The sequence below is a fragment of the Ranitomeya imitator genome, chromosome 1 (assembly GCF_032444005.1).
Source record: "Ranitomeya imitator isolate aRanImi1 chromosome 1, aRanImi1.pri, whole genome shotgun sequence".
Taxonomy (NCBI): domain Eukaryota; kingdom Metazoa; phylum Chordata; class Amphibia; order Anura; family Dendrobatidae; genus Ranitomeya; species Ranitomeya imitator.
In genome coordinates, this window is record NC_091282.1 from 517199242 (window position 1) to 517226924 (window position 27683).

General features: G+C 43.3%; 1 protein-coding gene across 1 annotated transcript in view; it reads left to right on the forward strand.

The window, feature by feature from the left end:
- The window catches only part of IGFBPL1 (insulin like growth factor binding protein like 1), a 115478-nt gene continuing 87795 nt past the window's right edge, over positions 1-27683 (forward strand). The window contains exon 1 of the mRNA XM_069766638.1: positions 1-530. Coding sequence (XP_069622739.1) covers positions 92-530 — 439 coding nt within the window. The 5' untranslated portion in view covers positions 1-91. The remainder of the gene's footprint in view (positions 531-27683) is intronic.

The window sequence follows — 27683 nt, forward strand, 5'->3', positions numbered from 1 at the left end:
TTTTACTGTCAGAGCCCATTACCACTCAGTTTGTTTGGGACAACAGGAGCAGCCTGTCACTGAGCACAGTGTCAGTAGTAAAGTACCAGACATGCAGCACCTCTTGTTTTTGCTACCAATATCCTTATGGCTGCACCATATACATGAAGTAGATGCATCCGGTTGTGGCCCTTGTGCCAGTGATGCCTGCAGATCTGTCACCTGTGCAGCTCCTGAGCTGCTCACTAAAGATGAGTGTGACTGCTGTGACCGGTGTCTCAGCGTAGAAGGAGAGGAATGCGGTGGACGAGACGAGTCAAGGTCCCGCTGTGCTCCCGGCATGGTTTGTGTAAGCCGATCCAGTTTCGGAAGTCAATCTTCCTCTTTGTCGGATGGAACGGGGTTCTGCTTGTGTGAAGAGGATGGCGCTGTATGTGGCTCCGATGGAAGGACCCATTCAAGTGTGTGCGCTCTACGTCTGCACAGCTGGAAGACACAAAGCCAAGGTGAAAGTTCTGTCCATAAGGTCCATGATGGAGAGTGTACATTTGGTAAGATTTTTCTGTATTTATTACTCTAATTGTTAGGCCATGTTCACATATTCAGTATTTGGTCACTATTTTACCTCAGTTTTTGAAAGCCAAAACCAGGAATAGAGCAATCAGAGGAAAAGTCTAATAGAAACACGTCACCACCTCTGTATTTATCAACCAATCCTGGTTTTGGCTTACACACACTGAGGTAAAATACTGCATGTGTGAATGTGGCCTTAAGCAAAGTATTTGTAACTACTTACATGATTTTTATGAATACTGGATACAAACAAAAAGAGATGTGTAAAAATGACATATGTGAATCTAGCCTTATCAACACAAATAACTTGGAAGGTCAATAATTTAAATGTGGATTACCACATGGGAGTGATTCAGAAATGCTCCAGGTACAGTCTGCATTTAATGTGGTCTTGCTTTTAATTTATTTAGGAGGCCTTTATGGCACAGCGAATATAAAAAACGTAGTGTAGGACTGCCCCATTATGAGAATGCCGTGACATGGCGGGGTAGCTCATAGAATTGATCAATTGTTTGCTAAATGTCTCATTTTAAATACAGTTAGAAATCAATATGCGCATTTGCACTTTATGTACTGCGTTCTGACCATAGGCAGCGCTGGCTTCTCCCTTTTTCTTGAAACAAAAAGAGATGTGTAAAAACGACATATGTGAATCTAACCTTATCAACACAAATAACTTGGAAGGTCAATAATTTAAATGTGGATTACTTCAGAAAGCAGATCCTGAAACTTTGTTGTATCTTTACATTGGTTCTACGTTTCCAGCTAGTATTTTGAGGGATCACAACTAAAGGGACCCCAGAGTTATTATAAAGTACATTCATAGTCCAGTGTTTCATACTTCATTTATTCCTATTTCCTATTCCAAATGGGGACATCATTGAAGTCACTATACTAAACTACCATATAATTTTGCAAAAAAATCTTCTAAAATTCATTTTCTGCCGGCAGAAACGTAATGGCCTTAGTTGAGTCATATTCTTGCTCGCATTCTCCTATGACAGGCTGAATTCATATAAATGCATTGTAGAGAAGAATATTGGTCGGCATAGAGTAGAATACCGACCTCAAAATTGCTTCTTGAGTGGGTGGTATGTTATTTCAGAAGAGAGAATTATTGGAATCAGTCAACAACTAAACATAATATAGTATTGAAGTAATTACTTAAATTCACACATATTCTTAGGTACCATTGATTGCCTGAGGGATTATGTGCTCAAAATAAGTGTCCCTTTTAAATCTCCAATTAAATAAGAGGCCCCTATTTTATCTGCATATGCCTTTCATTATTATATATAGCTCCCAATAGATCTGAACTTAGGAACATCCTCTACGTTTTGCCACTCCGCCATTATGCTGGGTGCATGAGTGCTAAAATGTGAGAGGCAAAGACATCTGTGGTCTAGATAAAGGTAAAATTACAGTATCAAAGGGATTATCTTATAATCACAACTTAGGCCTCTTTCACACTTGCGTTGTTTGGCCTCCGTCGCAATGCGTCGTTCTGTGCAAAAAACGCATCCTGCAAAGTTGCCCGCAGGATGCGTTTTTTGCCCATAGACTTGTATTGCCGACAGATCGCGATGTATCACCATACGTCATGTCCGTCGTGCACTGGATGCGTCGTGTTTTAGCGGACCGCCCTATCGAAAAACACGTTCAAGGGGACGTTTTTTCGTACGTCGGATCCTGCATTTCCTACCGGCATGCGCATCTGCCCCCTCCTCCCTGGGACTTTACAATGGGCAGCGGATGCGTTGAAAAACTGCATTCGCTGCCCACATTGTGCCGAATTTTCACAACGTCCATTCCGTACCGACGGAAGTGTGAAAGAAGCCTTAGCAACATAATAACAACTTATCATCATGATCATTTATTAATTGGGGGTCCTACTGTTGACACCCTTACCGATACTGAGAATAGAGCTCCAGATTCAGACAGTAGATGTGGAAGCCACATTCTCATGATTTCTACAGGTCCAAACATTACGGCGAGATGATAAGTTGCAGTTATGGGACAACCCTAGAGAATCATGCAGTATACAGGATTTTGGTCTTAATCTTTTGAGATTCAGATTGTATAGAAAAAAATCTAAAAAAAAAACAATAGAAACCTGTTCTAATATATACAGGAACACTAGAAGAAGTGTCCCATCATTGGACCTAAACCTTTATGGAGGGATATGATAAGATATAAACCTTCAAGACCCAAGAAAATATTTCCTTTGTGTTTGTTGGTCAGGCTTTGTGTTTGTTGGTCAGGCTTTGTGTTTGTTGGTCAGGCTTTGTGTTTGTTGGTCAGGCTTTGTGTTTGTTGGTCAGGCTTTGTGTTTGTTGGTCAGGCTTTGTGTTTGTTGGTCAGGCTTTGTGTTTGTTGGTCAAGCTTTGTGTTTGTTGGTCAGGCTTTGTGTTTGTTGGTCAGGCTTTGTGTTTGTTGGTCAGGCTTTGTGTTTGTTGGTCAGGCTTTGTGTTTGTTGGTCAGGCTTTGTGTTTGTTGGTCAAGCTTTGTGTTTGTTGGTCAGGCTTTGTGTTTGTTGGTCAGGCTTTGTGTTTGTTGGTCAGGCTTTGTACACCCTGGTATATTGGCTTCTGTTTGTAAAGGATTCATAACGATATCATGAATCAGTTTTGCTACTGATCGTAGATCATTTTAACTGATCTAAATGACTTATAGCTTTCAGTCAGCCAAATGTTTCTTCTGACAACTACAACAAACTGAGCGTGATGGAATTAAGACTTGTCTAATGCAGAAACAAGGTTTATATGTGTGAAAATCTAACACACCCACTACCTCTTCCCCATAACATCAGTCAGGAGACCACCAAACATGAGATCAGCTGCTAGCTTTCCCATTTCATTTCCTTCATTAGACCTGTTGTTTATTTCTGAAGTTAGTATTAGGCCGTGATTACGCAGTGGGGATAAGTGGCAGTTTTATCATGTTTGCCTGGAAAAGTGGAGTTATGTAGCAATAGTGTTGTTTTACACACAAGACTGGTCACGTACATTGAGAAATGGCAATGAAGCCTCTGCAACAGTTATTGTGGTTGGACAGAGCAAATGTTAATAAATATGGACTTTTAGACCATATTTTCCAATGTTTTGTGTGCCAGGAAGATGGGTATAATTCGGCCATGTGTTGTATAGAGGAACATTCATGGTGGTATTCTCAATTCTCACTAATTAGCCTTAAAGGGGTATTCCAATCTCCAAAATTCCATCCCAATATGTTGTAGGTATAATAATATTAGCAATTATGTCCAATTAGAAATGAAGTATAGTTCTTCTGATTCGCTATGTCGGTTACCCCATGTGCAGGGCATTACAGTAGCTTAGGTATCCATGGTTACAACCACTCATGTAGTGATAGTTGTTACTGGTTGTAACCATGGATACCTAAGATACTGCAATGCCCTGCTCATGGGGTAAGCGACATAGCTTATCAGAAGGACTATACTACATTTCTAATTGGAAGTATTTGCTATTATGATTATTATTGCGCCAACTATATTTTAGCATAGGATCTTGGATATGAGAATACCCCTTTTAACTCTTTCCTTTTTGGTGCATCAGGTCCTCTTTAGGGTGTTAGACATTGGAACTGGCTTGTATTGTGCACAGTTAGCATGCACTGGCCTACAGACTTTCATTTGGTGTCAGACTTGCTATCTTCTGTCATTCATACCGCTCTCTTTTAAGTTACCTTATCTGTGACCTGGCTGACATATAAAATATAATCTGATGCCGTCTTACAATGGGCACCAGCTCTGAATTCCACTGAGAGCAATGCTATACAATGAAAGTGAATGCATGAAAAGCACCAATACCTGTGTGCCGGAAGAAGAGGCCTCCTTTGTCATCACTGACAACACAATACAACGTCAGGACTGCATTGTAGGCTAGATCCTTGGTCAGAGTACTGTGGCTGGGTGGCTGGGATATAGTCTAATGTGTGACATTGTTCTTTTTTACTAGTCTCAGCCCAGAACTGTTGCTTGCCTTAGTGGTAGATTACAAAAAGAGCAATCACATGGAGCTGCCATAGCATCTTTCATCCCGCTCCTCTTCCTATATATAAGGGGATTTTTTTTCCAGGTCTCATTTTTATCGGTAACACATAGGGCTTTCGTCAGTTTGATGACTGTCAGAAGTCCAAGACAAACAAATGCTAATGAGTGTACTAATTCTGCATGCACCCCTGGGGATGTGGTGAAAACATAGTGAACATGGGGTTATGTAACACGCCATCTGCCATCATATTAAACAATCACCTTCTCCCCTGGCACTTCCTTCTGATTTATAGCTTAAAAATGACCCCACGTCCCAAGAGGAGACCCTGAATAGTTCACTTGCTACAAATCTATTTAGAAGACAAATTTAAGAGCTTCACTTTTAGGCAATTTCGGGTTTGATACTGTAGAAAGAGCGGAATGATGCAGGTCAGGTAATTATCTGACTAATCTTACTAAATCTGAGGGTAGTTGAAATGGTATACTACATATGGGTAATCACAGAGGCGTAGCTAGAGCTTTTGCCGCCCGGGGCTGTTCCCGAGTTTGGCGCACCCCCCAGCCCCCCCCCCCCCCCCCCCCCCGGCTCAATACACACAAAGGTTACCAAAAATGGTTTTCCTATTTTGTAGAACTTAAACTGGGCCTAATGGTGTCACCCCCACATGCCACACCTGTGACTTAATACCACCACACCATGACCAGGCCACATAGTGACCGAATAATACTACATACAAGGGACAAATACCACAACACCATTTCCAGACCACATATTACCACCACATAGTGACTGAATACTACAATACTGATCAGTAATAAAAAAAAACCCACAATACTATCACCATAAGTGCCAGTATTCACAGGAGATCTGTACTTAGAATGCAGTGTCTGTGTAGAGGTAATACAGAGATCACTGGTGACATTGTACACAGGACCTCTGTATATAGTATACAGTGTATAGTGTCAGTGTATAGGTAACACTGACTCACCAGTGACGTCTCTAGGTGAAGTCCTTCATCTTTCATCCAGCACAGACCGCCATCATTCCTTCCAGCCAGGACTCGTTTCTGCAGGAAATAACACAGTTATCTCGAGCTCCGCTTGCAGAACACATTACTTAATTTTTCACAACTTCTACATTACATCACATGAAGAAAAAAAGGTGATATAGTGTCACTCTGCACAGTAACAGGACCGCCCCCCCATTTAAAACAGTATACTCAAAAAATAAAATAAATACATCACTGCAGTAATAATATCCCTTAATTATTACCTATGGTAACACTATTACCCACCCTGGCCCCGTTTATCTCATTCCTGGCTCCAGCCATATGTTCTCGCATCCTGCCCTCATGAGTATCCATTCTACCCCATATGATCTCCCCATCCTGCCCCACCAGCCTCCATCGTATCCATCCTGCCCCATGATCCAATCCTGCCCCGTGTCTCCAATCATGCCCCGTGTCTACATTCTGCCCATGCCTCAAGTCCTGCCCCCAGTGTGTCCAGCATATTACCCCCATGTTGTCCAGCAATCTGCCACAGTGTGTCCAGCATATTACCCCCATGTTGTCCAGCAATCTGCCCCAGTGTGTCCAGCATATTACCCCCAGTGTGTCCAGCAATCTGCCCCAGTATGTCCAGCACTGCCCCCAGTGTGTCCAGCAATCTGCCCCAGTGTCCAGCCTTTCCCCAGTGTGTCCAGCAGTCTGCCCCAGTGTGTCCAGCATATTACCCCCAGTGTCCAGCATTGCCCCAGTATGTCCAGCATATTACCCCCAGTGTGTCCAGCAATCTGCCCCAGTTTCCAGCATTGCCTCAATGTGTCCAGAAATCTGCCCCATGGTCTCCAGTATTCAGTGTGTCCAGCATTCTGCCCCATGGTCTCCAGTATTGCCCCAGTGTGTCCAGCATTCTGCCCCATGGTCTCCAGTATTGCCCCAGTGTGTCTAGCAATCTGCCCCATGGTCTCCAGTATTGCCCCAGTGTGTCCAGCATTCTGCCCCAGGGTCTCCAGTATTGCCCCAGTGTGTCCAGCATTCTGCCCCATGGTCTCCAGTATTGCCCCAGTGTGTCCAGCAATCTGCCCCATGCTCTCCAGTATTGCCCCAGTGTGTCCAGCAATCTGCCCCATAGTCTCCTGTATTGCCCCAGTGTGTCCAGCATTCTGCCCCATGGTCTCCAGTATTGCCCCAGTGTGTCCAGCAATCTGCCCCATGGTCTCCAGTATTGCCCCAGTGTGTCCAGCAATCTGCCCCATAGTCTCCTGTATTGCCCCAGTGTGTCCAGCATTCTGCCCCATGGTCTCCAGTATTGCCCCAGTGTGTCCAGCATTCTGCCCCATGGTCTCCTGTATTGCCCCAGTGTGTCCAGCATTCTGCCCCATGGTCTCCAGTATTGCCCCAGTGTGTCCAGCATTCTGCCCCAGGGTCTCCAGTATTGCCCCAGTGTGTCCAGCATTCTGCCCCATGGTCTCCAGTATTGCCCCAGTGTGTCCAGCAATCTGCCCCATGCTCTCCAGTATTGCCCCAGTGTGTCCAGCATTCTGCCCCATGGTCTCCAGTATTGCCCCAGTGTGTCCAGCAATCTGCCCCATGCTCTCCAGTATTGCCCCAGTGTGTCCAGCAATCTGCCCCATGGTCTTCAGTATTGCCCCAGTGTGTCCAGCATTCTGCCCCATGGTCTCCAGTATTGCCCCAGTGTGTCCAGCAATCTGCCCCATAGTCTCCTGTATTGCCCCAGTGTGTCCAGCAATCTGCCCCATGGTCTCCTGTATTGCCCCAGTGTGTCCAGCAATCTGCCCCATGCTCTCCAGTACTGCCCCAGTGTGTCCAGCAATCTGCCCCATGGTCTTCAGTATTGCCCCAGTGTGTCCAGCATTCTGCCCCATGGTCTCCAGTATTGCCCCAGTGTGTCCAGCAATCTGCCCCATAGTCTCCTGTATTGCCCCAGTGTGTCCAGCAATCTGCCCCATGGTCTCCTGTATTGCCCCAGTGTGTCCAGCAATCTGCCCCATGCTCTCCAGTATTGCCCCAGTGTGTCCAGCAATCTGCCCCATGGTCTTCAGTATTGCCCCAGTGTGTCCAGCATTCTGCCCCATGGTCTCCAGTATTGCCCCAGTGTGTCCAGCAATCTGCCCCATAGTCTCCTGTATTGCCCCAGTGTGTCCAGCAATCTGCCCCATGGTCTCCAGTATTGCCCCAGTGTGTCCAGCATTCTGCCCCATGGTCTCCAGTATTGCCCCATTGTGTCCAGCAATCTGCCCCATAGTCTCCTGTATTGCCCCAGTGTGTCCAGCAATCTGCCCCATGGTCTCCTGTATTGCCCCAGTGTGTCCAGCAATCTGCCCCATGGTCTCCTGTATTGCCCCAGTGTGTCCAGCAATCTGCCCCATAGTCTCCTGTATAGTGTCCAGCATTGCCCCCAGACAGTCAGACATAAAGAAAAAAAAAAGTAAAATCCTCACCTCTCCCGTTCCTAGCGCAGGTCCGGTGCAGTCAGCGTCTCTCCGGCTCTGCGACGCTCAGGACAGAGAGGCAGAGCGGCGCGCACAGTAGTGACGTCATCGCGCCCTCTGCTCTGAGACGTCGCAGAGTCAGAGGACGCTGAAGCCGCAGGAACCAGGAGAGGTGAGTATTTTAGAGCGGGGGGCGGGAGCGGGAGCGGGGGTGGGGGGAGCTGGTCGTGGCGGCGGACGGCGCCGCCCGAAGATTTAAAGGGGCGTCTTTTTTTTTTTTTTTCTTCTCTTGCAGTGCCGGCCGCCCCCCGCATTGTGCCGCCCGGGGCGGACCGCCCCCCCCCCCCCGCACCTCCTTCCTACGCCACTGGGTAATCAAATAGATTTCTCTAATGCTGTGAAAACAATGAACTTAATTTCTACAATTCTTCATCCTCTCTGCCGCATGGGATGCACAAGGGATTTTCCTTTTTATTGCAGATCGCATTGGTTTGCGTTTTGGATCAATAAAGAAAATCTCAAATTCCATTTCCTCGTATTTTTTTAAAGGGGATATCCAGTATTATTTTACTGGCGTGTACATACTAACTAATGCATGTTTTGTCCGGCACCAGACTCTGCTAGTCCAGAGTGATCAGCGACTGCTCCTGCAGCTTCCCATGATGGCATGTCGACAGCGCATCTGCTTCTCTTCTGCTCTGCTCTGTTGACGGGGTGTGCTTGCCAATGTCGTGCTGATTGACAGCCGGCTCCTCGCTGCCTAACTGCCCCATCGACAGAGCAAAGCGGAAGAGAAAGAGCTGCTCTGTTGACGTGACATCATGGGAAGCAGCAGTATTGCCAGCAGGAGTTGTCATGACTACTCCGAGCCGGCAAAGATAGGCGCCGAGCAGTGCAGGTAGGTAGATAACAACTATTTACTTGTCAGTTCTTAGCCCATGAGAAAAAAATAAAAAAGTCACGGATAACCCCTTAATCCACAGCCTCCTCCCTTGTTGAACTCAAATCTGTTACTCTTATAACGCAAGGCTATTTCACAGTCCTGTTCAGAAACTGACGTCACTTACGTCCTATCCCCACTCACAATCTAAATTTGCAGAGAAGGACAGACTGACAACTGAAAGTTGTAGGGAAAACTCCATTTTATCTGCTAAATACCTTGGGAGAACTGGATCAGAGCCAAGGCTTATCTAAAAGAATCTGGTTTTAGACACAAACTTGAAATAATATCTTACAATTTGCCATCTCTGACCCAAGGTTGCTAAATGTCCAAAACTTCCTGGACAATCTGTAAAAATAGGACACTTTTTCCACAATTATGGGCTGCAGAAATGTAGCACTTAAAATGTTACTGATTTATTATGGTTTTCTAATGTACCAATAAAAAAATGTTGGCTGTCTGGGGTTTTTTGAGAAGGTGTCCAGAAAGAATAAAAAATGAAGTTAGCAACTCCGCTCTGACACAATCTATAGCCTAATTTAAGAAATTCTCTGGCACTATTACTGGTTCAGCATATCTTCTAAGTGACACATATGGAAAGCCATACCATGGCTTCTTCACCTGTCAAGACCTTGAGGAGAAATCAGTATTGATGACATCTCATGTTCCTTGTATATGTACATACAGTGGGGCAAAAAAGTATTTAGTCAGTCAGCAATAGTGCAAGTTCCACCACTTAAAAAGATGAGAGGCGTCTGTAATTTACATCATAGGTAGACCTCAACTATGGGAGACAAACTGAGAAAAAAAAATCCAGAAAATCACATTGTCTGTTTTTTTAACATTTTATTTGCATATTATGGTGGAAAATAAGTATTTGGTCAGAAGCAAAATTTCATCTCAATACTTTGTAATATATCCTTTGTTGGCAATGACAGAGGTCAAACGTTTTCTGTAAGTCTTCACAAGGTTGCCACACACTGTTGTTGGTATGTTGGCCCATTCCTCCATGCAGATCTCCTCTAGAGCAGTGATGTTTTTGGCTTTTCGCTTGGCAACACGGACTTTCAACTCCCTCCAAAGGTTTTCTATAGGGTTGAGATCTGGAGACTGGCTAGGGCACTCCAGGACCTTGAAATGCTTCTTACGAAGCCACTCCTTCGTTGCCCTGGCGGTGTGCTTTGGATCATTGTCATGTTGAAAGACCCAGCCACGTTTCATCTTCAATGCCCTTGCTGATGGAAGGAGGTTTGCACTCAAAATCTCACGATACATGGCCCCATTGATTCTTTCATGTACCCGGATCAGTCGTCCTGGCCCCTTTGCAGAGAAACAGCCCCAAAGCATGATGTTTCCACCACCATGCTTTACAGTAGGTATGGTGTTTGATGGATTCAACTCAGTATTCTTTTTCCTCCAAACACGACAAGTTGTGTTTCTACCAAACAGTTCCAGTTTGGTTTCATCAGACCATAGGACATTCTCCCGAAACTCCTCTGGATCATCCAAATGCTCTCTAGCAAACTTCAGACGGGCCCGGACATGTACTGGCTTAAGCAGTGGGACACGTCTGGCACTGCAGGATCTGAGTCCATGGTGGCGTAGTGTGTTACTTATGGTAGGCCTTGTTACATTGGTCCCAGCTCTCTGCAGTTCATTTACTAGGTCCCCCCGCGTGGTTCTGGGATTTTTGCTCACCGTTCTTGTGATCATTCTGACCCCACGGGGTGGGATTTTGCGTGGAGCCCCAGATCGAGGGAGATTATCAGTGGTCTTGTATGTCTTCTATTTTCTAATTATTGCTCCCACTGTTGATTTCTTCACTCCAAGCTGGTTGGCTTTTGCAGATTCAGTCTTCCCAGCCTGGTGCAGGGCTACAATTTTGTTTCTGGTGTCCTTTGACAGCTCTTTGGTCTTCACCATAGTGGAGTTTGGAGTCAGACTGTTTGAGGGTGTGCACAGGTGTCTTTTTATACTGATAACAAGTTTAAACAGGTGCCATTACTACAGGTAATGAGTGTAGGAAAGAGGAGACTCTTAAAGAAGACGTTACAGGTCTGTGAGAGCCAGAAATCTTGATTGTTTGTTTCTGACCAAATACTTATTTTCCACCATAATATGCAAATAAAATGTTAAAAAAACAGACAATGTGATTTTCTGGATTTTTTTTTCTCAGTTTGTCTCCCATAGTTGAGGTCTACCTATGATGTAAATTACAGACGCCTCTCATCTTTTTAAGTGGTGGAACTTGCACTATTGCTGACTGACTAAATACTTTTTTGCCCCACTGTATATATGAAGGGCACTAATGGATGGGTGATATTCTTTTCCTGTAGATCTCTGTGTGGTCCCCTTGGGATAATACAATCTAAACAATGAGCAGCTTTCATAAACATATTAGACACACACTTTAAGGACTTTCTAAACTCAGGCGCACATCCGTCTGTAGAACAGGATGTAACAACAGCTTGCACTCTTTACTTACATAATGTTTTAATGAGAAAATCCAACTACAGTAGAGTGTGTGTGTGCATGTGTGTATATATACACTGCTCAAAAAAATAAAGGGAACACTTAAACAACAGAATATAACTCCAAGTAAATCAAACTTCTGTGAAATCAAACTGTCCACTTGGGAAGCAACACTGTTTGACAATCAATTTCACATGCTGTTGTGCAAATGGAATAGACAACAGATGGAAATTATTGGCAATTATCAAGACACACTCAATAAAGGAGTGGTTCTGCAGGTGGGGACCACAGACCACATCTCAGTACCAATGCTTTCTGGCTGATGTTTTGGTCACTTTTGAATGTTGGTTGTGCTTTCACACTCATGGTAGCATGAGACGGACTCTACAACCCACACAAGTGACTAAGGTAGTGCAGCTCATCCAGGATGGTACATCAATTCGAGCTGTGGCATGAAGATTTGCTGTGTCTGTCAGCGTAGAGGCTGGAGGCACTACCAGAAGACAGGCCAGTACACCAGGAGACGTGGAGGAGGCCATAGGAGGGCAACAACCCAGCAGCAGGACCGCTACCTCAGCCTTTGTGCAAGGAGGAACAGGAGGAGCACTGCCAGAGCCCTGCAAAATGACCTCCAGCAGGCCACAAATGTGCATGTGTCTGCACAACCAACTCCATGAGGATGGTCTGAGTGCCCGACATCCAGAGATAGGGGTTGTGCTCACAGCCCAACACCGTGCAGGATGCTTGGCATTTGCCACAGAACACGAGGATTGGCAAATTTGCCACTGGCGCTCTGTACTCTTCACAGATGAAAGCAGGTTCACACTGAGCACATGTGACAGACGTGACAGAGTCTGGAGATGCCATGGAGAAAGATCTGCCTGCAACATCCTTCAGCATGACCGGTTTGGCAGTGGGTCAGTAAACCAAAGGTAGCCTGACTGCCATTAGGTACCGAGATGAGATCCTCAGACCCCTAGTGAGACCATATGCTGGTGCGGTTGGCCCTGGGTTCCTCCTAATGCAGGACAATGCCAGACCTCATGTGGCTGGAGTGTGTCAGCAGTTCCTGCAAGATGAAGGTATTGTAGCTATGGACTGGCCTACCCTTTCCCCAGACCTGAATCTGATTGAACACATCTGTGACATCATGTCTTGCTCCGTCCACCAACATCACGTTGCCCCACAGACTGTCCAGGAGTTGGCGGATGCTTTAGTCCAGGTCTGGGACGAGATCCCTCAGCAGACAATCCGCCACCTCATCAGGAGCATGCCCAGGCATTGTATGGAGGTCATACAGGTACGTGGAGGCCACACACACACTACTGAGCATCATTTCCTTGTTTTGAGGCATTTCCACTGAAGTTGGATAAGCCGGTAATTTGATTTTCCACTTTGATTTTGAGTATCATTCCAAATCCAGGCCTCCATTGGTTAATAAATTTGATTTCCATTGATGATTTTTGTGTGATTTTGTTGTCAGCGCATGTGCTATTTGAGTGTTCCCTTTATTTTTTTTTGAGCAGTATATATATATATATATATATATATATATATAGATATAGATAAGAAAAAATGAGTGCAGCACAAAGCTCACCAATGGGTGCCAGGCCTCCTGGAAAAGACCATCCTCATGTCCATCCACGTAATATGTCACACAAAGAAAGGAAGGCAGCACTCCAATAGATTATGAAGGTGAAAAAGCTGTGACGTTTATACCCGCTGATATTAATAAAACATAGTGCCACAACTAAGATGGAGGTGTGGGGCAGACATAGCTCCTATGCGCACGCGCAGGTAGAAGGAAGGAGCGCTTGTAGTCTCACTGGCTGGCTCCACACCACGTGGATATGGGAGGTTCTGACATGCGCAGTAAACTTTAGAGAACGCCGAATTTAGCGGCGATACAGTCCTCCATGTGACTCAATCTGTCCAGCGGGGTAAGCGCTATGTTTTATTAATATCAGCGGGTATGAATTATTATATATATATTAGAGAATGAAATATAAACAGCCTTAAAAGCAGAAATATCAATGGGAATGTGGAAGTAAGAGGAGTCTTAAGCACTTTAGCACATTGCACTTTTATACACCAAGGTAACACATGGAGCGTTTATTAAGTATAATGTAAAATTATCACAATGACTGTAAACATATGTATGGCTATTTACTATGTAAATGATTGAATGGTATATGTATATAAGGACACAATTTGTTACCACCCACTGCTTGAGAAAGGCTCAATGCGAGCCGAAACGTCGCGAGATGTGGGTCTGAAATAAACTTCACAGCTTTTTCACCTTCATAATCTATTGGAGTGCTGCCTTCCTTTCTTTGTGTGATATATATATATATATATATATATATATATATACTGGATACAGTGTATATATATGTGTGTGTCTCAGAATTCTCAATATCGATCATTAGTGGGTGATGGCTCTGATATCGGTCCTACTATATTATGCAGTAAGGTAAAAGCATATCCGCATGTGTTGCTGACCTTGCAAACAGGATTGGCACTGCCAAGAATAATATGCCAGCCTATGTGCACTGATGGATCTAGTATGCATTGTTCAGTGCTCGTCGTTTATTGTAGTCTGCCTGTATAAACATGCTTTTAAATTACCACAGATCGGAATATGTTTATCGATCTGTGGTCATTAAGTGCCGCTGGTTAGTCAGGGTAAACAGAACCTTACTCCCCTGGTGGCATAAAAGTCCTTACAATCTTTTTATGCCCCTTTCTTTGTTTATGCCGTCATAATACCTCAGGCCTCATTCACACATCAGAATTTTTGATCAGTATTTCATCAGTATTTCTAGGCCAAAACCAGGAGCTTCTCCAAAACACAGAACAGGTGTCAATCTTTCAATTTTTCTCTTCCTCTGTTCCAAGTTCCAATCCTGGCTTTGAGAAATAAACACTGATCCAAATTACTGACCAAATACTGATGTGTGAATGAGGTGTAACATACAGTTGTGGCTGTCCCTGGTACCCCAGGTTATTTTCAATCATTTGAGAGATGGTAAACTGCAGTACCAGTGTAATCAATAGAGGGGAAATGGCGCTTACTCCTCTATATGTATGCCTGAAGACTTCCATTTTGTCTCCCATTCCTCCGTGATATTTAGCGTTTTAGCACTATTCTCTCCTAAGTTTTAAATTATGAAGTCATTTCTTACGAAAACAAGTGGGGTAGTGTTGAGTGGTCATGCGAAGCCTCTGTATGTGCCTACCATAATGTTACCAAAGGAAGATATTTAATAATGAAGAAAGTGGTTTTCTGGGGATTTAATCTGTGCTAGAGATTAAAAGAGCACGCATGATTAATGTGCCATAAGAAATCGGGCAAAGTGAATTTCTGAATAAAAATTATTGAAAAATAAAAAGCTAAATGCACAATTGAAGTACTTAATAATGCGTCCCTTGCATATATACTTGGCAGGTTCATTTAGTTCCTCCTGCCTGACTGAATGTATGATTTGATTAACCTCTGCACTCGGGGAATACGGCTACTTGTAATGTTCTCCTCTGAGAGGTTCAATGCTACTGATCCTGTCTGTTAATAGACAAAGCTTGTGCCTTCATATTGCATTTGTCCTCTTGAATATTTATTTCCTGTCAGCTGCACCAAAGGTTTTCATAGTCATTTTATTCCTAAAGCCCGCACAGATCAGGAGGGATTAAGAAAAGCTTTGGTTTGGTCTGTGGCCTGTGCCTCATTGAGGTCTATTATTCAGAAGCTGATCCACTCTTGAATAGCAAGCGTCTGTGTCTTTGAAGTGCAATTCAGCCTGACAGTGCCGGGCTCAAGGGTTTGCAAATACATTGGTGACAATTTGCACCTGGGTCATATTTTATTTGTCCTTTAGGCATTTCCTATTGCCCGTAAATAATATGGAAATGCAACGATGTAAAAAAACATATTTGCAAGTATTATTATTATTATTATTATTATGATCAACAATACATTAGAATTATTTTACTGCAGAATCTAATACCCTACCCTACCTCATATCAAAACATTATTAATATTAATTGCACTCCTTCATCTCTTTCTTTTAATTGTGCCCTCTGGAATCCACTGTCTGTATGTAACAAACTTCCTTTCCTGCACATTTAATTTCTGAACAACTCTCTTAATCTGTTGGCCCTCACTGAAACCTGGATTCAGGATTCTGACACTGTCTCCCCTGCTGCATTTTCCATGGTGGCTTACAATTCTCCCATTCGACGAGACCCACAAACAGACTTTTTGGTAGAGTCAGCTTACTCCTGTCCCCGCAGTGCACTTTCCAGGTCATCCCCCCAGTTCCATCACTCTCATTCCCTTCTTTTGAGGTCCACACCATCAGGATCTTCGGTCCCCTCTCACTCAGAGTAGCGGTCATATACTGGCCCCCAAGCTCACCCACCCACTTCCTGGACCATTTCTCTGCCTGGCTGCCTCATTTACATAACATAGTAACATAGTAACATAGTTAGTAAGGCCGAAAAAAGACATTTGTCCATCCAGTTCAGCCTATATTCCATCATAATAAATACCCAGATCTACGTCCTTCTACAGAACCTAATAATTGTATGATACAATATTGTTCTGCTCCAGGAGGATTTCATGTCCTCAGAGCTACCAACCCTTATCCTGGGAGACTTCAACATCCCCATTGACAGCCCCACTTCCACATCTGCATGCCAGCTTCTATCACTACCCACTTCTCTCGGCCTCTCACAGTTCTCAACCTCTGAAACACATAAAGACCGTAACACCCTTGACCTGGTCTTTGTCCGGCTCTGTTCATTCTCCTACCTAGATAACTCACCGCTTCCCCTCTCTGACCACAACATTCTCTCCTTCATGCCCACAAATCCTCACCTACCTCAGCACACTCCTACCTACCACACAGTCAGAAATCTACAAGCCATTAACCCTCATACACTTACAAACTACCTACGCTCATCTCTGTCCCCAATCTCTTTTTCCTGTCCTGATCTCGCTGTACACCACTACAATGACACTCACAGAAGCAACCTTGACCAAGTAGCTCCCCTCACCCTCAGAACCTCCAAGCACAGAATAAAACAGCCCTGGCTCACATTGCAAACTCTATTTCTCCAGCAATGCTCTAGGAGTGCTGAACGCGTTTGGAGGAAAACTGGCACACCAGAAGACTTCATCCACTTCAACTTTATGTTAAGAACCTATAACTCTGCCCTTCACCTCTCCAAACAGACCTACTACACCACCCTGATGTCCTCACTATTCTACAACCCCAAGAAACTTTTTGACACCTTTCACTCCCTCCTCAGGCCGAAAGCACAAGCCACTATCACAGACATTTGTGTTGATGACCTGGCCTTCCACTTTATAGAGAAAATAGATAATATCCATCAGGAAATCAGCTCCCAGCCACCAGGTGCCATGACTCCCATCCCTCCCTGCATTTCCCCTGGCTCACTCTCCACATTTGATCTCACCACAGAAGAAGTCTACAACCTCCTCTTTTCTCATCTGACTACATGTACTACTGACCCCATTCCCTCACATCTCCTGCAGTAACTACCATCATTTATCTCTCCCTCTCTCCCTCTCCTCGAGCATTTTCCCCTCCTCCTTCAAACACTCTATCATTACTGCATCAAAGAAACCTGCTCTCAACCCATCCTGCACACACAACTACAGACCAGTCTACAATCTCCCCTTTATCTCTAAACTCTTGGAGCGCCTGATCTAAGGTACCATCACATTAAGCGACGCTGCAGCGATATAGGCAACGATGCCGATCGCTACAGCGTCGCTGTTTCGTCGCTGTGTGGTCACTGGAGAGCTGTCACACAGACAGCTCTCCAGCGACCAACGATGCCAAAGTCCCCTGGTAACCAGTGTAAACATCGGGTTACTAAGCGCAGGGCCGCGCTTAGTAACCCGATGTTTACCCTGGTTACCATTGTAAATGTAAAAAAAACCAAACACTACATACTTACATTCCGGTGTCTGTCCCCCGGCCTCAGCTTCCCTGCACTGTCTCAGTGCCGGCCGGCCATAAAGCAGAGCGGTGACGTCACCGCTGTGCTTTACGGCCGTCCGGCGCTCACAGTCAGTGCGGGAATATGATGGCGAGGTGACAGACACCGGAATGTAAGTATGCACTGTTTGTTTTTTTTTACATTTACAATGGTAACCAGGGTAAACATCGGGTTACTAAGCGCGGCGCGCTTAGTAACCCGATGTTTACCCTGGTTACCAGTGAAATCATCGCTGAATCGGCGTCACACACGCCGATTCAGCGATGTCTGCGGGAGATCCAGCGACGAAATAAAGTTCTGGCCTTTCTGCTCCGACCAACAATGTCACAGCATGATCCAGATCGCTGCTATGTGTCAAACACAACGATATCGCTATCCAGGACGCTGCAACGTCACGGATCGCTAGCGATATCGTTGTTAAGTCGCTCAGTGTGAAGGTACCTCTACTCCTTACTCGTTACCTCTTCACACATTCCCTCCTAGTCTCTTCACAGTCTGGCTTCCACCCCCTACATTCAACAGAAACTACATTTATCAAAGTGACCAATGACCTTCGGGCAGCAAAATGTAATGGTCACCACTCTATGCTCATTCTTCTCAAGCTTTCTGCAGCTTTCGACACTGTTGACCACTATCTCCTACTCTGTAGGCTCCAGTCACTAGGCATTAAGGACACTGCTCTCTCCTGGTTCTCCTCCTGTCTTTCTGACTGCTCCTTCAGCGTTTTGTTCACTGGCTCCACTTCATCTCCTCTTCCTCTCACTGTTGGGGTACGTCATGGCTCAGTCCTCTTCTCTTCTCTCTCTACACGGCCCCAATTGGACAGATCATCAGTAGATTTGGCTTTCAATACCATCTTTATGCTGATGACACACAACTATACACGTCATCCCCTGACCTTACCCCCGCTGTACTACAGAACGCCACTGACTGTCCGCAGTCTCCAACATCATATCTGCTCTCTATCTGAAACTCTTCTTTTCCAAAACTGAACTTCTTCTCCTCCCGCCATCTACTAACCTCCCTAAATCTGACATTTCCCTCTCCGTGGGTGGCACCACAATAACACCCGGCAGCAGGCGCGCTGTCTGTGTGTTATGTTTGACACCAATCTCTACTTCACCTCCTATATACAATCTCTTGCCTGCTTTTGCCGTTTACACCTAAAGAACATCTCTAGAATCTGCCCTTTTCTCACCATGGAAACAACAAAAACCCTCACTGTTGCCCTGATCCACTCCCGCCTGGAGTACTGTAATGCTTTATTAATTGGCCTTCCCCTCACTCGACTTTCCCCTCTCCAGTCCATCCTTAATGCAGCAGCCAGGGTCGTCCATCTGGCTAATCGTTACTCAGACGTGTCCGCTCTTCGCCAGTCGTTACACTGGCTGCCCATTCATTACAGGATACAATTCAAAGTACTTTTTCTCACCCACAAAACTCTCCACAGTGCGGCACCCCCTTACATCTCCTCCCTCATTTCTGTCTGCCTAGCCAATTGCTCTGCTCTGCAAATGACTTTCGACTAACCTCTGCGCTAATCCGTACCTCCCACTCCCGACTCCTCCTTCGTTGCGCCAATCCTCTGGAATGCTCTACCCCAAGAAATTAGGACCAACCACAACTTGCACAGTTTTAGGCGCTCGCTCAAAACACATTTGTTCAGAGCGGCCTATCATGTTCCCTAATCAAAGTCATTTTATGTGTAAGTGTGTGTAGCCCATTCACTATCTCTATCTATCCCCCACCCCCTGAAGATGGCTGGACCATCATTGTAAATACATCATTGTAAATACACACCTGTACTCTGTATCTCCCCCACCTCATTGTAGATTGTAAGCTCTCACGAGCAGGCTCGTTTTATTTTGTTTTAATTATTGTATTATTGTTAATGTTGTTACTTATGACTGTTGTGTTTGAAACTGTTAAACTATAAATCGCTGCAGAATATGTTGGCGCTATATAACCCCTTCACCCCTGAGCCTGTTTTCAACTTCCTGATTCAGTGCAGCTTGTGGGCAGAGTCTTATCTTCCTGCTCTAAGTCAGAGAAACCGATGAGAGACCTGCTCACAGGCCGCCCCGAAGCATTAACAGTCTGTCTCTATGATGAGGAACATGTTTCTGCTTTGGGGCTGCCTGTGGGCAGGTCTTTCCCTGGTTTAGAGCAGGAAGATAAAGCTCTGCCTACAGTTCTGGTTCAGAACACGGGCATGCCATTAGCTGTAAACTTCTAGCACTGATTACACAAGAACCACAAGACTGATTTCTTCACCCCAAGTATAATTTTAATCAGTTTAACTGCGCCAGCCTACCACTGTCTGTAGTTTACTTAGGAAAATCCTGATGACAGGTTCACTTTGTGTGAATATCTTTAAAACTTTTTTTTCAGAGTACATTTTCTTTATCTAAATAGATGTCTCCAATTGGACTCCACTTGAGTGATTATCATCACATCTAGATTGTAACTTCTATTAAAAGATACAGCTTTTTCTGATCTCATTTCAGGAACATAGCACTGCCAAATGAATTTAGACATTAAACTAAGAGACATAGAGCACAGGGCAATGATATTGAATATCACCATCTCAGCTACAGGTCATTTAAGCACAAGGTTTTTTTTTTACTTGAAGAGAATAAAAACATAATAGTCTTATTACTCTTTTCATATGGTTTTATCAGTCTTTATTCAAAAATATGGCTAAATGGAATAAGTAGAGAAGGTTCTGATCTTTCCTTCTTTGACCAAGTATCACTGTTAAATGTATGTTTCGGCAAACTTTCTTTCCCCATCAATGTTGCCAGTTGTGTTTGATTATGTGGCAGTAATTATATATCATCACAATGAAGTAGATATTAAGAAATACAGTATATTGAAGTAGATTTGTCACAAGACCAACCATGTCCGTATGAGGTCACCACAGTATCAGGTGTTAATAGACTTGAACCCGACAGCAGGATTTATCCCTATTAACTAATTACAATGTCACTGATTTCTAGCAACCCTACTGTTAAGGGAAACATTTTTAGCATAATCGTAAAAGCAATGTTTTAATCTTGTGTTGCTGCATATTCTAATTAGTTAGACAATTCAGAAATGCTGAGCAGCCTAACCCAGCCAACCGATATCCCTATTACAGCAGTTATAGAGGCATGGTTATAGTCTCTGCTTACTCCCTGCTTCCATTGTGTGTGCCCGCCGTGACTTTTGGAATGCGCAGTGATATGCCACTGCCTGACCGGCCAAGCATTTTCTTCTGTGCTGCTGTATTATAGTACTGATACAGGAGGTAGTAACATGTACAATGAACTTCTGCCTGTGTGCCACTACATGCCAGTTCAGCACATACACAGCAGCGCAGAGCATCAGCAATCAGATCGCAAAGGGAAGCCTGTCAGACCCAAACCCAGTGACTGCTGTGCTTCAGTGCTGTAGCTTCAAGTAGTGGCACATAGGCAGAATAGCATACCAATTAGGGTGCCAAAACTCTCTATTATGCTTATGTTGCAAGAAGAATCCGGTAGTATCAAGAACATGTTAAGACTCTACAGTACTCCTGACTTTTCACCCACAGTTTACGTATAAGGTTCACACTTATGTAGAGATAAACTTCTTGCTACAATGCAGAGTTTTGGAGAGTGGCATGTTAAATACCTTAAACCATAGCAGTATAATGACATCTTAGTGGATTAGGGTACAAATATCTAGTGACATGTTCTCTTTTAGGGGATCTCACCACCTAATATGCTTTTCTAAATACAATATTGTTGTTAACAAATTACCATTAGATTTACTGCTTAAAGACCTGTGATGTACATTTTCATCATAAATTGATAAGCAAAGCATAAACCTAGTTGGAGTGGAGCCCGCTTCATACGAAGCCAATGCCGGCTGTGTTGTATCGCTGGCATCTGCCTGTAATTGCAGCAACAAGAGCTTGCTCTGATTGCTGCAGTTTAAAGGGAACCTGTCACCCCGTTTTTTGAGATTGAGCTATAAATACTGTTAAATAGGGCCTGCGCTGTGTGTTCCTATAGTGTATGTAGTGTACCCCGATTCCCCACCTATGCTGAGAAATAACTTACCAAAGTCGCCGTTTTCGCCTGTCAATCAGGCTGGTCAGGTCGGGAGGGCGTGGTGACATCGCTGGTTCTTCCTCAGCTTTACGTTGGTGGCGTAGTGGCGTAGTGGTGAACAAGCAGCGCGCGATCTGCGCTGTAATCCCTTGCATCGGTGGGGGCGGCCATCTTCCTGGGGCCGCGCGTGCGCAGATCGAGTGCTCTGCTGCTCGGGGCTTCAGGAAAATGGCCGCGGGATGCCGCGCGTGCGCATTAGAGATCGCGGCGGCCATTTTCCCAAAGCCGAGATGCAAACTCGGCTTTGGGAAAATGGCCGCCGCAATCTCTAATGTGCACGCGCGGCATCCCGCGGCCATTTTCCTGAAGCCCCATGCAGCAGAGCACTCGATCTGCGCACGCGCGGCCCCAGGAAGATGGCCGCCCCCACCGATGCAAGGGATTACAGCGCAGATCGCGCGCTGCTTGTTCACCACTACGCCACTACGCCACCAACGTAAAGCTGAGGAAGAACCAGCGATGTCACCACGCCCTCCCGACCTGACCAGCCTGATTGACAGGCGAAAACGGCGACTTTGGTAAGTTATTTCTCAGCATAGGTGGGGAATCGGAGTACACTACATACACTATAGGAACACACAGCGCAGGCCCTATTTAACAGTATTTATAGCTCAATCTCAAAAAACGGGGTGACAGGTTCCCTTTAACCATGTAAATATCCTTGTCAATCTCTCAGCGATATTTAAGTTATGTCATTTGTGGTGCATGCGCATGTAAGGGGGTGCCATGTCTCTACCCTCTTAAAGTAAAGTATTTTGCTGCTAAATATGTATATATATTTATATTTAGGATGTGTGCTTTGTACTTATGTTTGCCTTATTTATATTTAGATATTTCATGGTAGTGCAGTGCTGACATCCATCCACTAGATGGGGGCACACTAGTGCACTAGTACTCAGGAGTGTACATAGTTAACATAGGAGGGGTTTGTTGTAGTTAAGATAGGAGGACTTCCTGACTCCAGCCAGAAAGGGCCAGGGTGCCCAAGGAGCTCGGGTAGGCTTAAGGCTCGAGCCACGCAGCAACCACGTAACATTTGGGAAGTAAAGTGCCCAGCCATCCAGAGTCTGCAGGGAAAGTCAGGGGTACAGCTGAAGCGGCAGTGGGTCCGCAGTCTGAGCTGAAGACAGAGGGAAGGTCCAGGACAGTACACGGGACACAGGTTGCTCAAAGATGTAGCAGGTCATTGCATGGGCCGATGCCCTTAGATCTGATGCAAAACAGACAAGGGAGTCCTCAGCCGTAGAGACCCAGCACAGGGAGGAAGAGGTGTTACCGCAGGAGGTGGTAGGACCCAGTAGTGTACTAACGAATGTAGAGCAGAGGGCAGAGGAAGGAAGTGTTGTATACTGTGTGAAAACTGATGTTGATGTTGTCACTAACCAGGATTTGCTGCTAAACGCAACAAGTAAAGTTCTTCGTTTTAAGTTTGATACGGACTATGTCTCTTATTGTGAAACTACGTCAGCTACAGGATTTCAACATGCCCGATGGGACCTTGGTGGTACAGAAGGTTTAGCAGAAGGTAAGCTGACAGAGGGGCAGTATTTTTATGTGATGGGAGACCAGGGTACACTACAACACATAATCTCAGCCATGACTACCCCTCTGGCGCTCCCTCACATGTGCACTAGTTCCTATCAGATCCCCATTATGCAATCATAATGAACTAATGGGTTTCCATGTCTGACGGGAGACTGTAATTGCCATGCTAGCTCTCCTGCAAATCTAAGAAGCATGATTTTGCTATATAGAACAAGATAGTGTGCTTAATTAGGTGATTAACCCCTTCATGACATTTGACGTATCTATAAGTCATGAAAAGGAAAGACTTCCCGACTGATTAGGTGTATATATACAGCTCTGGAAAAAATTAAGAGACAAATGTAAAATGTTCAGTTTGTCTGATTTTTCTCTTTATAGGTATATTTTTGAGTTAAATGGTCAAAAATTAAAAAAAAAACCCAGGGCTTTCAGACCTCAAATAATGCAAAGAAAACAAGTTCATAATCATTTAGAAACAACAATACTAATGTTTTATCTCAGGAAGAGTTCAGAAATCAATATTTTGTGGAATAACCATGATTTTTATTCACAGCTTTCATGCGTCTTGGCATGCTTTCCACCTGTCTTTCACACTGGTTTTGGGGTAAAAATGTAAGCAGTTCTTCTTTGTTTGATGGCTTGTGACTATCCATCATCCTCTTGATTACATTCCAGAGGTTTTCAATGGGGTTCAGGTCTGGAGATTGGGCTGCCCATGACAGGGATTTGATGTGGTGGTCTCTTAATTTTTGCCAGAGCTGTACAAAAAAAAGTGCAAAAATCCAGCATTCAATCTGATGAATTGATTTACAGCATGAAGAAAGTGTACAAAACGTTTCATTCGTTAGACGTTTATCAGTTTTATACTAAATGGTTAATTATGCAAATTGTCTCTTCAGAGAGGAAGAGAGCTAGAACTCTAGAGCCACCTATTGGAAGTAGCAATCCTACAAGTCAATGTTGACCCTTTAATGAGCCTTGTCACATGACTTAGGATAATAACCAAACCAGAATCTTGGGGAGTCAGTAGAGAAAAAAATAAAAAATTGCAAAATTAATTGCGTTGTAATTTTAAATTGTGTCTAATATTAAGCCTGCTGTATTTTCTCACCCGTGCACCAAACAGTAGTTTTCCCAAACATATGGGTATCTGCATACTCAGGAGAAATTTCACAACACATTTGTGGGTCCATTTTCTCCTGATACTCTTGTGAAAATAAAAAAATTTGGGGATAAAGTAAACTTTTTGTGAAAAATATATATTTTTTCCTTCCTCATTGCTTTAATTCCTGTGCAGCACCTGAAGGGCCAATAAACTTGTTGAATCTGTTTTTGAGGATAGTGAGGGGTGCAGTTTTTAGAGTGCTTTCACTTTTCAGTATTTTCTGTCATATAGGTCTCCAAACAAAATGATTTTGTTGGAAAAATTAGAAATTGTTGATCAACTTTTAGCCCTCCTAACTTCCTAACAAAAAAAAATATGCTTAAAAAAATTATTCAGATATAAATTAACATGTGATAAATGTTGTTTATTAACTTTTGTGTGACACAATTCTCTGGTTTAAGGGCATAAGAATTAAAAGATTGAAACTTGTGACATTTTCAAAATTTTCACCAAATTTCCGTTATTTTTACAAATAAACGCATGTCATATCAAACTAATTTTACAACTATCATGAAGTAAAACATGTTTTTGAAAAAAGCAGTCTCAGAATCACTAGTCAGAATTTAAAAAATTGTCCTGGTCATGATAATGAAAATAGTGTCTGAAGTTAAGGGCTTAACATTTTTCATCCCATCTAAATTGGAACACTGCGAATAATGAGAGATGTATAATACCATGATAAGATAAATGAGCAGGTAGCACATATGTTATTCACCGACCACATATACAGTGGCATGTAAAATTTTTGGCACCCCTGGTCCAAACTACTGTTATTGTGAACAGTTAAGCAAGTTGAAGATTAAATGATCTCTAAAAGGGCAAAAGTTAAAGAAGACACATTTTCTTTGTATTTTGGGTGAATATATAAATACAGTATATATATATATATATATATATACATATATATACTTATATATATATATATATATATATATATACACATACACACATCTTTTACATTTTAAAAGTTACAAAAAATGAGCTGATGCAAAAGTTTAGGCAGACTCGGAGATTTGTGTGCTCAGATAACATTGACCATTGCTTCAGACATTAATTAGCGTGTTAGAGTTAAGGCTTGTTCACCAACATTGTTAGGAAAGGTCAGGTGATGTTTTATAAAAACCCAGCCTCCTCTAACCTTGTGCCAAAAAGCAACAGCCATGGGTTCTTTTAAGCAGCTGCCTAGCATTCTGAAAATCAAGATTGTGAATGCCAACGAAGCAGGAAAAGGCTATAAGAAGATAACAAAGTGTTTTCAAGTTGCCTTTTTTCTCAATTTGAAATATAATTAAGAAATGGCAGTTAACAGGAACAGTGAAGGCCAAGATAAGGTCTGGAAGACTAAGCAGAATTTCACTAAGAGCTGCTCGTAGGATGGCTAGAGAGGCAAATCAGACCCACTGCTTGACTGCAAAAGACTTTCAGAAAGATTTAGCAAGTTCTAGAGTTGTTATACATTGTTCTACCATTCTGAGACACCTGCGCAAATATGGCTTTCATGGAAGAGTCATCAAAAGAAAACCTCTCCTGCATTCTCACCATAAAATTCAGCATCAGAAATATGCAAAAGAACATCTAAACAAGCCTGATGCATATTGGACCGATGAGGATAAAATAGAACTCTTGCTACAATGATGAAAGGTATGTGTGGAGAAAAAAGGGCACAGAATTTCAGGAAAAGAACATCTCAACAACTATTAAGCATTGGAGTAGAGCAAGCATAATTTGGAGTTGTGTTGCAGTCAATGGCACTGGGAACATGTAATTGGTATAAGGAAGAATGGATTTAATGAATTTAAACAAATTTGTGATGCAAACTTAACACCGTCTGTCAAAAAGCTGAAGTTGAAGAGAGGATGGCTTCTACAAATGTATAATGATCCTAAACACATGTCAACATCCACAATAGACTACCTCAAAACATGCAAGCTGAAGATTTGTCCCCAGATCTGACATCATTGAAAATCTATGGCTAGACCTCAGAATATATGTGCCTACAAGATGACCCAGGAATCTCATGGAACTGGAAGAATTTTCCAAGGAAAGAATGGATGAAAATTTCTCAAACAAGAATTAAGACTCTTGTCTGGCTGCAAAAAGCGTTTACAAGCTTTCATACTTTCAAAAGGGGTGCTACAAGGTAACCATGTAGGGTGCCCACACTTTTGCAGAGGTCCAATCTCCTTTTTGTAATTTAAAAAATGTGATCATTTACAATAAATATATTTTTTGCCTAAAATTTAAATGAAGTGTGTCACCTTTAACTGTAGCCCATTTAGAAATCATTTGAACTTCAATTTTCTTAACTTTTCACAATAGCAGTATTTTTTTTACCAGAGGTGCCCAAACTTTTACATTCCACAGCAGCTGAAATCTAAACATTAGACTTGAAGGTTCACATGACTGAATTTTTGATTTGATCGCAGTCAGTAAAAAAAAACACAGCACTCAGACCAAGTTTATCCAATGAGGCAGTTCAAATGAAGGATTTACCGACCGAATCTGCATTTGAAAAAAAAAATCGCCACATGCAAAAGTTTCTTCTTTGTGTCAGATGGGACTCACCCATTCAAATCAGTGGGTGCAGAACAAAAATAAATGTATTCCATATGGAGCCACCATATAGTATCATAATTCTTTGACACTGGAAAATGAATTTAGTCTTGTACATTTTTAATATCTGCTGCTGTATAAAAATGGATTGCACCAGGATAACAAATGAGAAAAGAAATAGTGCAGGTTTTCTGGATGAAACGCGGATGATTCTTTTTATTTGCCCATGTGAACCCGATTTTATGTAAATCTGGATTAGGCCGGTGTCATACTTGAGAGTGCAATGCGAGAAACTTGCACGAGTCTCGCACCTCAATACCCGACACTGCCGCCGGCTCTAGGGACTCGCAAGTGTGACACCGGCCTTAGACTCCTTTTACAATGAATTGTTGACCCCTTTCATACACGGATTCATGTTTTTCCCAAAAATTTTAAAAAATCTAGCTGGAAAGCCATCATCAATAATTTTCAGTTTCACCCCATGCTACATATTAATACTTTATTTTTACATAGAAACAAAACATACTAACAAGACATAGAAAAAAAATGTTGCTTCTATTCTCAGATATTGAATGGTTCTTATTAAGGAGAGCTTAGTTTCACTAGGCTAGTGACAGAACAATGAGTCAGGCTTTCCTGCCAAGAAAATGGGTGACCCCTGACTGTTTTCTTGTAATTAAGCCTCCACACTACTGAGGATTAGATGAACAAGAAATTAGCTTTATGAAATGCTAGTTGAATTTTAATTATCCAAGGTTGGAGAAAGCCACAAGTAAATTGGATGCCATTAAAAAAAGTCCAAATGATGTAAACATCCTGTATTTTCA